The sequence below is a fragment of the Erinaceus europaeus genome, chromosome 3 (genome assembly GCF_950295315.1).
Source record: "Erinaceus europaeus chromosome 3, mEriEur2.1, whole genome shotgun sequence".
NCBI lineage: Eukaryota > Metazoa > Chordata > Mammalia > Eulipotyphla > Erinaceidae > Erinaceus > Erinaceus europaeus.
In genome coordinates, this window is record NC_080164.1 from 119,936,163 (window position 1) to 119,947,928 (window position 11,766).

The 11,766-nt window shown below is 37.2% G+C and overlaps 1 protein-coding gene across 2 annotated transcripts in view; it reads left to right on the forward strand.

The window, feature by feature from the left end:
* Positions 1 to 1,280, forward strand: part of YTHDC1 (YTH N6-methyladenosine RNA binding protein C1) — a 31,698-nt gene extending 30,418 nt beyond the window's left edge. For both annotated transcript variants that reach the window (XM_016191398.2, XM_007530331.3), the window contains exon 17: positions 258 to 1,280. In XM_016191398.2, coding sequence (XP_016046884.1) covers positions 258 to 482 — 225 coding nt within the window. In that variant the 3' untranslated portion in view covers positions 483 to 1,280. The remainder of the gene's footprint in view (positions 1 to 257) is intronic.
* The last annotated feature ends 10,486 nt before the right edge of the window (positions 1,281 to 11,766 follow it).

Sequence of the window (11,766 nt, forward strand, 5' to 3'; positions counted from 1 at the left end):
TTTCTGGCTGTCTCTATCCAATAAATAAAGATAATTTTTTAAAAAAAAAATTGCAAAATTACAGCTTAAGTGCACAAAATACCTTTTTAATGATATGTAAGTAGTCTTCTATTGTAGGTATCTAATGTGACCCCAAAATTCTTTTTTTCTAAATAACGTGTAAAAATTTATTTATTTATTTATTGCCTGACAATTAATGTAGAAAATCAGCTTCACTTGAATTTTTGGTATTTCTAACCCATTTCTTGCTTTTCTAGCATGATTATGATATGAGGGTGGATGATTTCCTTCGTCGCACACAAGCTGTCGTCAGTGGTCGGAGAAGTAGACCACGTGAAAGAGATCGGGAGCGAGAGAGAGATCGCCCTAGAGATAACAGAAGAGACAGAGAACGAGATAGAGGACGTGATAGAGAAAGAGAAAGAGAACGATTATGCGATCGGGACAGAGACCGAGGAGAGAGAGGTCGATATAGAAGATAATCTGATTTTGAAAGCACTGATTGTTTTAAAGATAAAAAAAAAAAATCTTGTATTTTTTTTTGTGTGTTTATGAGTAGTAAATTTATTTTCAGCTGTCTTATTAAAGTTCATTGTGTAGAAGGATTATGACCCTCTTTGTTCCAAGCATGCAGTATAATAAGAACTGGAAACACTCAAATACTCCAAAAATACACAGCTGACAATTTGAGTCTATACTCTAATTGGGACAGAATGGAACAATCCAAGAATGTAGACATTGATTTGTTCTCCATAGTTGTTCATCTACTTAGAGTATCTCCATCCTTGTGGTGTTTTTTATTTTATTTTATTTTGTTTTTTATTTGTTTTACTTTCTTTAGGACCCCAATTGATGACTGCCATGATATTTTGCTTTGCTGTGTTTCTAAATGTAGTTACACATGGTTCAGTAAAAAAAAATGCTGCTATGGAGTATGCAAATATTGAAATATGATGGTTTGAACTGTATGGCAGTGTTGTAGCAGCCTCAGTTTCTCCTTTCTCCTTGTTTTTATTTTGATCTAAAAAAGTTATCTTTTATTTTTCTGCAGTCTTCAATGATGAGAGCAATATTAAGAAGACATTGCTATCTAATTTTTAATCTTTTTAAATAAAAATTTCCTATGTTCAGTAGCATGGTTGACAGTTGTTTAGCCCTCCCCTCCAAATTGTACATGTTGGCTTGGAATGTTCACAACTTGCGTGTGTGGCAGAGAAAGAAAATTCCCTTACTCTACATTGCTACTGTTTTGTATAAAATAAATTGGTAAAGATTGACAACTCATGTATTTATTCTTTTGTCTGGTCATAAGTTGATTACATATTAGTGAACACACAAGGAATGTTTGGATTGTGGGACCTGTGTTTACCTCCCCTGTCCTTATTTCCCCTGTTTCTCCTTTTTCTTTTTTGCAAATCTTACCAGATATTACTGGCCTAAGCAAATTATATTAAAAACTGACCTCTATTTCAAATATAAGAACTTTCTTTTAACAAAGGAATTAGGTTGATATCTTGATATTCATCTGATAAAATTTAGGTCTATTCTCAAAATTACTTCAAGATTTCTGTCACCTATAAGTGAAATTCTAATAGTGGCATTTTATTTTGCTTTTAAAAAATGCATTTTCACAGACAGGCTTGGAAGATAGTATAGTGGTTATGCAAAAACTTATGTCTGAGATTCCAAAGTCCCAAGTTCAAAGAAGGGTATGTGTACTATTTGTTATTTCTTTTTTATTTGAGGGGATAGCTGTATAGCTCACTTGGATAGTCCACTTGATTTGTCATGTGTACAGCCCAGGTTTGAGTCTGAGCAAGCTTCTGTGCTATGTTGTGTCTTACGTGAGTAGTGCTCCATTGTATAAACAACAACTCTTTCTTTCTCTCCCTCTCTCTCTCTCTCTCTCTCTCTCTCTCTCTCTCTCTCTTTCTTTCTTCCTTCCTTCCTTCCTTTCTTTCTTTCTTTCTTTCTTTCTGTAGGAGAAAGAAAGCAGAGAGTGATAGAGACCTTAGCATCAGAGCTTCCTTCAGTGGAGGCTGGGCTTGGACCTGGGACATGCACATAACAAAGCACACTAACCAGGTTAGCTGTTTAACCAGCACTATACAGCAACTTCTTAATGTGCCTTTCTGTGACTGAGTACTTAGGTTGATTCTGTATGTTGACTATTGTAAATAATGTTACAGTGAATTTAGATGTGCATATATTTTTATATTAGTGTTTTCATGTTCTTTGCATAGATTTCTAGGAATGGAATTGCTAAGCCATATTTTTAGTTTTCTAAGCAAACTCCATGCTGTTTTCCATAGCAGTTAAATTCTTGCCAAGTGTTAAGTTCCTTTTTCCTCTAAGTCCCTCCCAGCATTCTTTTTCTTTTCTGTGTAGGTCAGTCTCTCCTAATAAGATTTTCTTTTTTAAATGTGCCTGTAAGGCATTTGCATGTCTTTATTGAAACATCTCTTCAACTCCCCACATTTTGATGGGACTTAAACAGTGATGGTCCACTGTAACATGGGTCATATAACTTTTGGCCTCTTTTTTCTAGATTACAGTGTTTCCCATTTAATTCCTCTCTGTGTCCTCTAAATTTGCCACACTTGAAAGACTTCAGTCCTAATGATAGGATTTCTTTTGCTTAACATTTCCCTGATTTTTTTTTTTTATGGTTTCATGTCTCACATCTACATCTGTAATACATTTTGATACAAGGCATTGATTGCATCAGTAGAAATATTAAAGAGTACATGATCATAGCTGTAAAACATTTGATAGATTGAACATGCATTCAAGATAAAAATGCTTAACAGTTGAAACATTTCAAGCAATACCATAAAAAGAGCATAAAGGCAACAGATTGAAATCTTTTCTCTTAAGACGAAGTACAAGGTAAGATTATTTACTCTTACCACTGTTATTTAACAGCATTAGAAGTCCTAGCCAGTGGTCCAGTATGCGGTGCAATGGATAAAGCATCAGAACAAGCATGAGGTACTGAGTTCAATCCCCAGCAGCACATGTACCAGAGTGATGTCTGGTTCTTGTTCTCCTATCTTTCTCATTAATAAAGAAAATCTTAAAAAAGAAAGGGGGAAAAAAAAAAAGTCCTAACCAGAGCAGTTAGTCAAGAAAATAAAAGGGAGTCCAAATTGAAAAAATAAAAAAAATGACTTCAAATAGCATGATTATACTGAAAAGTCTAGAAACACTAATATAAATTGAAAATCTAAAAAAATCAATATACAAAAAAATAAGGTTTATACATGTGAACAATGAAATAAAAGATCTGGAAAGCTATTTCCAGTTGTTCAAAAACTACCAAGTAGGGCCAAGAGATAGTATAACGGTTATGCAAAAAAAAAAAAACTATCATGCTTGAGACCCTGAAATCCCAGGTTCAGTTTGTGGCATCATCATAAGCCAGAGCTGTGTTGTGCTCTGGTCTATTTTAAGTATTAAGTTTGTACCTGAGAATGAAGAGATGAATGAAAGGCCTGTATAGTGAAAACAGACATAAGGCCGAGGCTGAACTGTGAGAATGTAATTAACATGCAGTTGACTTCAGGCTGATGAGACTTAGGTAAACTTTATTTATTTAGCTTCCAGGCAGGCCTGCAACACCGCCGCCCCTCCCCCCCCCCAGCCCTTTCTGCATGGCTCAGGCCAGTTGGCTTCTGGAGACCAGCCATGCTGCCTTTTGTGGGAGACAACATGTGGAGCTGAACTTAAGTAACTTGTGGATTCACAGGCTTGGCCTACTCTTACTTCTGCCAATAATTGCCTATCTTGTACCTAAAATATACTGTTCCATACTGCTGTACCACCATGTAGTAAACCTTGATTGTTTAAACCGGCGCCCAGCCTTTTTATCTTGTAATACTTTAGGAATGAAACAATAAAATGAATGATTCACTGGGATCTCTTGGTACTTGTGAAGGATTGGTCAATCGATTGACTAATCTGAGTAGTATTACTAGCATTGCTTAAGATGTCAGAGAGAAAATCTTGGATGCTTTTTGTTGTTTTTACTATATCTCACCCTGGACAGTGTATTTCAATTTATTTAGAAAAGATTTTAGGTGGTGGTGGTAAGGTCATGATAATTATAAGGACCACAGAATATATAGCTTTAGACTTGTTTTTCTACTGTGTGTGTGCGTGCACATGCGCGTGTGCCCCCCCCCACACACACACTTTGATATTGGATAATCTGTTGATTTGGTCTAAATTTAGGCACTTGTAAATGATAACTGGCCAGTTTTTTTGCAGAGTGCCCTCTTCATTATAAGTTAAATTGTGCCTTTGGGAAAAGAATATACTTTTCCATTACTTTGTGTATGACTTTATTTTTTTTATGCCATGAAATGTACTACTTGTGCTTTTTTCCCCTTTTTTTTTCTTTGATAGGACAGTGAGAAATTGAGAGGGGGAAGGGAGAGAGAAAGACACTGACAGACCTGCTTTACCATTATTGAAGCGATCAACCTGCAGGTGGGGAGCAGAGGCCTGAAGCCAGGTCCTTCCTCATGGTAGTATGTATGTATGTGTGCTTCGGGGGTTACTCCCGACTCTTTGTGCTTTTTAAAAAATACTTATATTCACTTGTTGCATAGAGTCAGAGAAACTGATGGAAGAGACAGAGAGAGAGAGACACTTGCAGCGTTGCTTCACTACTAATGAAGCTTTCCTCCTGCAGATGGAGACCAGGGGCTTGAACCTAGATTTAAAAGCACCAAATTTGTCTCCTATCAGATGAGTTTACTTAAATCATATTTAAGTAAGTATAAACTTATTGCAATTATACGTTACATTAAAATATTATTTTGCATTTATCTGTAACAATGTCTAAGATTTAATATCTTTGAGTTGCTATGTTCTGTCTTTTGTCAGAATGACCAAAATATATTGTCTAAACTGCCAGTAAGTTATGTATAGATGTTTTCCCAGCTCATACACGGTAATAATGTGTGCTCAACACACCACTACCTAGCCCCACATCTTGGGCTTTTCATACCTCAGTACAAAAATCAATCATTTGCCTAGGAAATCACAATTTCTTTTTTAATTTCTGTCATTCTTTTGGTGTATTAAATGGCTTACATTACATTTGACACAGTATAATTTCTCATTTTCCCTTTAATGAATATCTGTAGAACACTCTCAGCCCTAACAGATATGGGGGTGGGGGTGGGAGTGTAAATTGATCCAACCCTTGTGGAAAACAGTCTGGAGATCTCAGAACACTAGATGTGGACCTGCTTTATGGCCCAGCAATTCCTGTCCTGTTTATCCAAAGGAAACAACACCTATCCAAAGAGATTCATGTACACCTATGTTCATTGAGATGGTTTCTGCAGACTAAAGTCTGGGTTCTAGATGTACTTTTTCATTGCTACAGGGATAACATTGCTTCTAGGATATAGCAGAGAGCTGGGAAAGCTTATTGGCAGTTTAGACAATATGTTTTGGTCATTCTAACAAAAGACAGAATATAGCAAGTCAAAGATATTAAATCTTACATTGTTACAGATAAATGTAAACTAATATTTTAATTTATAAGTATAAGTTTATATTTACTTAAATATGAATTAAGTAAACTCATCTGATTAGAGATAAGTTTGGTGCTTTTAAATCCAGTTTTATGTATAAATATGCAAAATATTAAATGTTGAAAAACATTTCTTCTTAAAAATTTTTAATTTATTGACAAGACCATATAATAAGAGGAGTACAATTCCCACCACCAGAACTCCATATCCCATCCCCTCCCCTGATAGCTTTTTTATTCTATATCCCTCTGGAAGTATGGACCCAGGGTCATTATGGGGTGCAGAAGGTGGAAGGTGTGGCTTCTTTTTTTTTTTTTTAACAATTTATTTCTTTATTGGGGAATTAATGCTTTACATTCAACAGTAAATACAATAGTTTGAACATGCATAACATTCCCCAGATTCCCATTTAACAATACAACCCCCACTATTTCATTTATCATTTTTCATGGACCTGTATTCTTCCCCACCCACCCACCCACCGCAGAGTCTTTTACTTTGGTGTTATACTCCAATTCCATTTCAGGTTTGACTTGTGTTTTCTTTTCTGGTCTTGTTTTTCAACTTCGGCCTGAGAGTGAGATCATCCCATATTCATCCTTCTGTTTCTGACTTATTTCACTCAACATGATTTTTTCAAGGTCCATCCAAGATCGGCTGAAAACGGTGAAGTCACCATTTTTTACAGCTGAGGAGTATTCCATTGTGTATATATACCACAACTTGCTCAGCCACTCATCTGTGGTTGGATACCTGGGTTGCTTCCAGGTTTTGGCTATTACAAATTGTGCCGCCAAGAACATATGTGTACACAGATCTTTTTGGATGGATGTGTTGGGTTCCTTAGGATATATCCCCAGGAGGGGGATTGCAGGGTCATAGGGTAGGTCCATTTCTAGCCTTCTGAGAGTTCTCCAGACTGTTCTCCACAGAGGTTGGACCAATTGACATTCCCACCAGCAGTGCAGAAGGGTTCCTTTGACCCCACACCCTCTCCAGCATTTGCTGCTGTTACCTTTTCTGATGTGTGACATTCTCACAGGAGTGAAGTGATATCTCATTGTTGTCTTGATTTGCATTTCTCTGACAATCAGAGACTTGGAGCATTTTTTCATGTGTTTCTCAGGCTTTTGGATCTCTTCTGTGGTGAATATTCTGTCCAAGTCCTCCCCCCATTTTTGGATGGGGTTATTTGTTGTCTTGTTGAGTCTGGCAAGCTCTTTATATATATTGGTTATTAAACTCTTATCTGATGTATGGCATGTAAAGATCTCCCATTTTGTGAGGGGTCTCTTGGTTTGGGTAGTGGTTTCTTTTGCTGTGAAGAATCTTTTTAATTTGATGTAGTCCCATAGGTTTATACTTGCCTTAGTCTTCCTTGTAATTGGATTCGTTTCATTGAAAATGTCTTTAAAATTTATGCGGAAAAAAGTTCTGCCAATATTTTCCTCTAAGTATCTGATAGTTTCTGGTCTAACATCCAAGTCCTTGATCCACTTGGAATTTACTTTTGTATTTGGTGAAATACAGTGATTCAGTTTCATTCTTCTGCATGTTTCAACCCATTGTTTCCAACACCATTTGTTGAAGAGACTCTGCTTTCCCCATGTAATAGTCTGGGCCCCTTTGTCAAAGATTGGATGTCCATAGGTGTGGGGCCTCATTTCTGGGCTCTCAATTCTATTCCACGGGTCAGTGTGTCTGTTCATGTTCCAGTACCAAGCAGTTTTGATTACAATGGCTCTATAATACAGTTTGAGATCTGGGAGTGTGATGCCTCCGGTTCTGTTCTTTTTTCTCAAGATTGTTTTGGCAATTTTAGGTCTTTTCTGGTTCCAGATAAACATTTGTAGCATTTTTTCTATTCTCCTAAAAAATGTGCTTGGGATCTTGATGGGGATAGCATTAAATTTGTAGATGGCTCTGGGTAATATATTCATTTTGATGATGTTAATTCTTCCAACCCATGAACATGGATTATCTTTCCACTTCTTTGTGTCTTTTTCAGTTTCTTTGAGTAGTGACTCATAATTTTCAGTATACAAGTCTTTCACTTCTTTGGTTAGGTTTACTCATAGATATTTTATTGTTTTTGTTGCTATAGAAAAAGGAACTGATTTCTGGATTTCAATTTCTTCTAACTTAGTGTTTGCATAGAGGAATGCCACTGACTTTTGAATGTTAATTTGATAGCCTGACACCTTACTGTATTGCCTGATGATTTCCAAAAGCTTCTTGCTGGATTCCTTAGGTTTTTCCATGTATACTAACATGTCATCTACAAATAAGGAGAGTTTGACTTCTTCTCTTCCAATCTGTATGCCTTTAATTCCTTGCTCCTGCCTGATTGCTATGGCAAGAACTTCCAACACTATGTTGAATAGTAATGGTGATAGTGGGCAGCCCTGTCTAGTACCTGATCTGAGGGGAAATGCTTCCAGTTTTTCACCATTGAGTATGATGTTGGCTGTAGGTTTGCTATAAATAGACTCCACTATCTTCAGGAATTTTCCATCTGTTCCCATTTTTTGTAGTGTTTTGATCATAAAGGGATGTTAGATTTTGTCAAAGGCTTTCTCTGCATCAATTGATATGACCATGTGGTTTTTGGTCTTGCTTTTGTTGATGTGGTGAATCACATTGATTGATTTACATATATTAAACCAACCTTGCATGCCTGGGATAAACCCCACTTTGTCATGATGAACAATCTTTTTGATATACTGCTGTATCCGGTTGGCTAGAATTTTGTTCAATATTTTCGCATCTATGTTCATCAGAGATATTGGTCTGTAGTTTTCTTTTTTGGTTGTGTCCCTGTCTGCTTTTGGTATCAGGGTGATGTTGGCTTCATAGAAGCTGGCAGGGAGTATTCCAGTGTCTTCAATCTTCTGGAAGACTTTTAAAAGTAGAGGTATTAGTTCTTCTTTGAAAGTTTTGTAGAATTCATTTGTAAAACCATCTGGTCCAGGACTTTTATTTTTGGGAAGATTTTTGATAACTGTTTCAATTTCATTAGCTGTGATGGGCCTGTTCATGTTATCCACTTCCTCTTTACTTAGTTTTGGAAGTTGGTAGGTATCTAGGAAATCGTCCATTTCTTCCAGGTTCTCTAGCTTGGTGGCATATAGTTGTTCATAGAAGCCTCGCATGATATGTTGAATTTCTGCAGTGTCTGTTGTGATATCTCCTCTTTCATTTACTATCCGATTTATTTGGGTCTTCTCCCTTTTTTGTTTTGTGAGTCTGGCTAAAGGTTTGTCGATTTTGTTTACTCTTTCGAAGAACCAACATTTACTTTTATTGATCTTTTGTATGGTTTTTCTATTCTCAATGTTATTTCTTTCTGCCCTAACTTTAGTGATTTCTGTCCTTCTGGTTGCTTTAGGATTCCTTTGTTGTTCTTCTTCTAGGTCTTTAAGATGTGCAATCAGGCTGTTTATTTGTGCCTTTTCTTGTTTCCTAATGTGTGCTTGTATAGCTATGAACTTCCCTCTTAGGACTGCTTTAGCTGTGTCCCAAATATTTTGATAGCTTGTGTCTTCATTTTCATTGAACTCTCGAAACATTTTGATTTCTTCCTTGATTTCCTCTTTGACCCACAAGTTGTTAAGAAGTGTACTGTTGAGCTTCCACATTTTGGGACTGTTACTAATCTTTTGTTGATTGTTAAGTGTTAGTTTAATTCCACTGTGGTCTGAGAAGATGCTTGGGATGATTTCAGTGCTCTTGAATTGGCTGATGCTGTCTTTGTGGCCTAACATATGATCTATCCTTGAGAATGATCCATGTGGACTTGAGTAAAATGTGTATTCCAGTTTCTTGGGATGAATGACTCTGAAAATGTCCAATAGTTCTAGTTTATCTATCTCTTCATTTAGCTCCCTTATGTCTTTACTGATTTTCTGCCTGGATGATCTGTCAAGTTGAGATAGTGGGGTGTTGAAGTCCCCTACTATGATTGTGTTCCTGTTAATATATTGCTGTAGCTCTTTCAGTAGAAGTTTGATGTATTTAGATGGCTTCTCATTGGGTGCATAGATATTAATAATTGTTAAGTCCTCTTGATTGACTGATCCTCTGAGCATTAAGTAGTGTCCATTCCTATCTTTTTTAATCTTACCTATTTTAAAGTCTATCATGTCAGATATGAGAATAGCTGTTCCTGCCCTTTTTTGTAGGCCATTGGCTTGTATGATAGTTTTCCATCCTTTCACTTTAAGTCTGTGTTTGTCTTGTTGAGTTAGGTGAGTTTCCTGTAGACAACATATTGTTGGGTTGTGTTTTCTGATCCATCTTCCTACTCTGTGTCTTTTAATAGGTGAATTCAGGCCATTGACATTTATTGATATCAAAGATTGAATATATTTTAACGCCATTCTTGTAGAGTTTTAGAGTGTTTTGATATATGGCCTATTTGTGGTTGTCTGGTTGTTTATAGGAGACCTTTTAGAACTTCTTTCAGGGCAGGCTTGGTGATGGTTGCTTCCTTCAACTGTTGCTTGTCTGAGAAGGTTTTGATGCTTCCATCTAGTCTGAATGACAATCTAGCAGGATATAGTATTCTTGGCTGAAAGCCTTTCTCATTGAGCACTCGATAGATATCTTGCCATTCTCTTCTGGCCTGTAGTGTTTGTATGGAGAAGTCTGCTGCTAATCTTATGGGTTTTCCTTTGTAGGTGACTCTTTGTTTTTCTCTTGCAGCCTTGAGGATCCTTTCTTTATCCTTATTCCTTTCCATTCTAAGTATGACATGTCTTGGTGTCTTTAGGTCTGGGTTAATTCTGTTTGGGACCCTCTGGGCTTCTTGAATCTTTATGTCTTTGGTGTTGTCTAGACTAGAGAAATTTTCAGCTATTATGGCCTTGAGAATGCTTTCTTCCTCCCCTTCTCTTTCTTCCTCTGGTAGTCCAATAATGCGTATATTGTTTCTTTTGAAGTCATCCCATAGGACTCTGTTGTTGTTTTCAGCATCTCTTAATCTCTTTTTGAGATCTCTTACTTCTTTTTTAGTTGTCTCTAATTCATCCTCTATCTTGCTAATTCTGTCTTCAGCCTCATAGATTCTATTCTCTCTGCCCTCTACTGTTTTCTGGAGTTCATCTATTTTGTTGCCCTGCTCTGATACTGTTTTAGCTTGTTCAGCTAGTTGCCTTCTTAGCTCAGCGATTTCAGCTTTCAGCTCTCTAATAACCATGAGATAATTAGAATTTTCTTCCATATTCTCATTTGTTGTTCCTGCATTTCTGATTACAATTTTTTCAAATTCTTTGCTCACTCCTATTATTATTTCCTTAGCTAATGTTTGGATGTTGAACTCGTTGTTTTGTGCTTCACCCTCTGTGGTCTTGCTTCTGTAATTGCTTCCCCGCTGAACATGGGCATTGGCAAGTTGATCCATACTCTCAGCTTGTCTCTCTCTTTTCCTAGTCCCTAGTATGTTAGGGATCTGAGGAGGTGAGGGCTCCAGGACACACTGGTGAGGTCTGCCCAGGGAAGTCAGGTTGGCATCTTGATAGCATCTGGAATCTGGTAGAGTCATGAAAATGAAGAGTTGACCTTCCACGCCTGACATCTCTGGAAGCAATCTGAAGTGAAACAAGTCAACGTGGTATTTGGTGCCACACTCCAAACTCAGTCAGATTCTGCTTTGAGCTTCTCTTTCTGTTCTTCTTTCTCAACTTCTGTTGATAAGTGGGATCATCCCATACTCATCTTTGTCTTTCTGACTTAGCTCACTTAACATAATTCCTTCTAGCTCCATCTAAGATGGGTCAGAGAAGGTGGGTTCACTGTTCTTAATAGCTGCGTAGTTCCACTGTGTGTATATATGTATATGTTTATATATATATATAGCTTAGCCACTCATCTGTTGTTGGGCACCTGGGTTGCTTCCAGGTTTTAGCTATTATGAATTCTGCTACTATGAATATAGGAGTACACACATCTTTTTGGTTGGGTGTTATGGAGTCCTTGGGGTATATCTCTAGGAGAGGAATTACTGGGTCATATGGAAGGTCTATGTCTAGTCTTGTGAGAGTTCTCCAGACTGCTCTCCACAGAGGTTGGACCAATTTACATTCCCACCAGCAGTGCAGAAGGGTTCCTCTGTCCCCATAATCTCTCCAGCATTTGTTGCTGCTGTCATTTTTGATGTATGCCATTCTCACAGAGGTGAGGTGGTATCTCATTGTTGTCTTTATTTGCATTTCTTGAC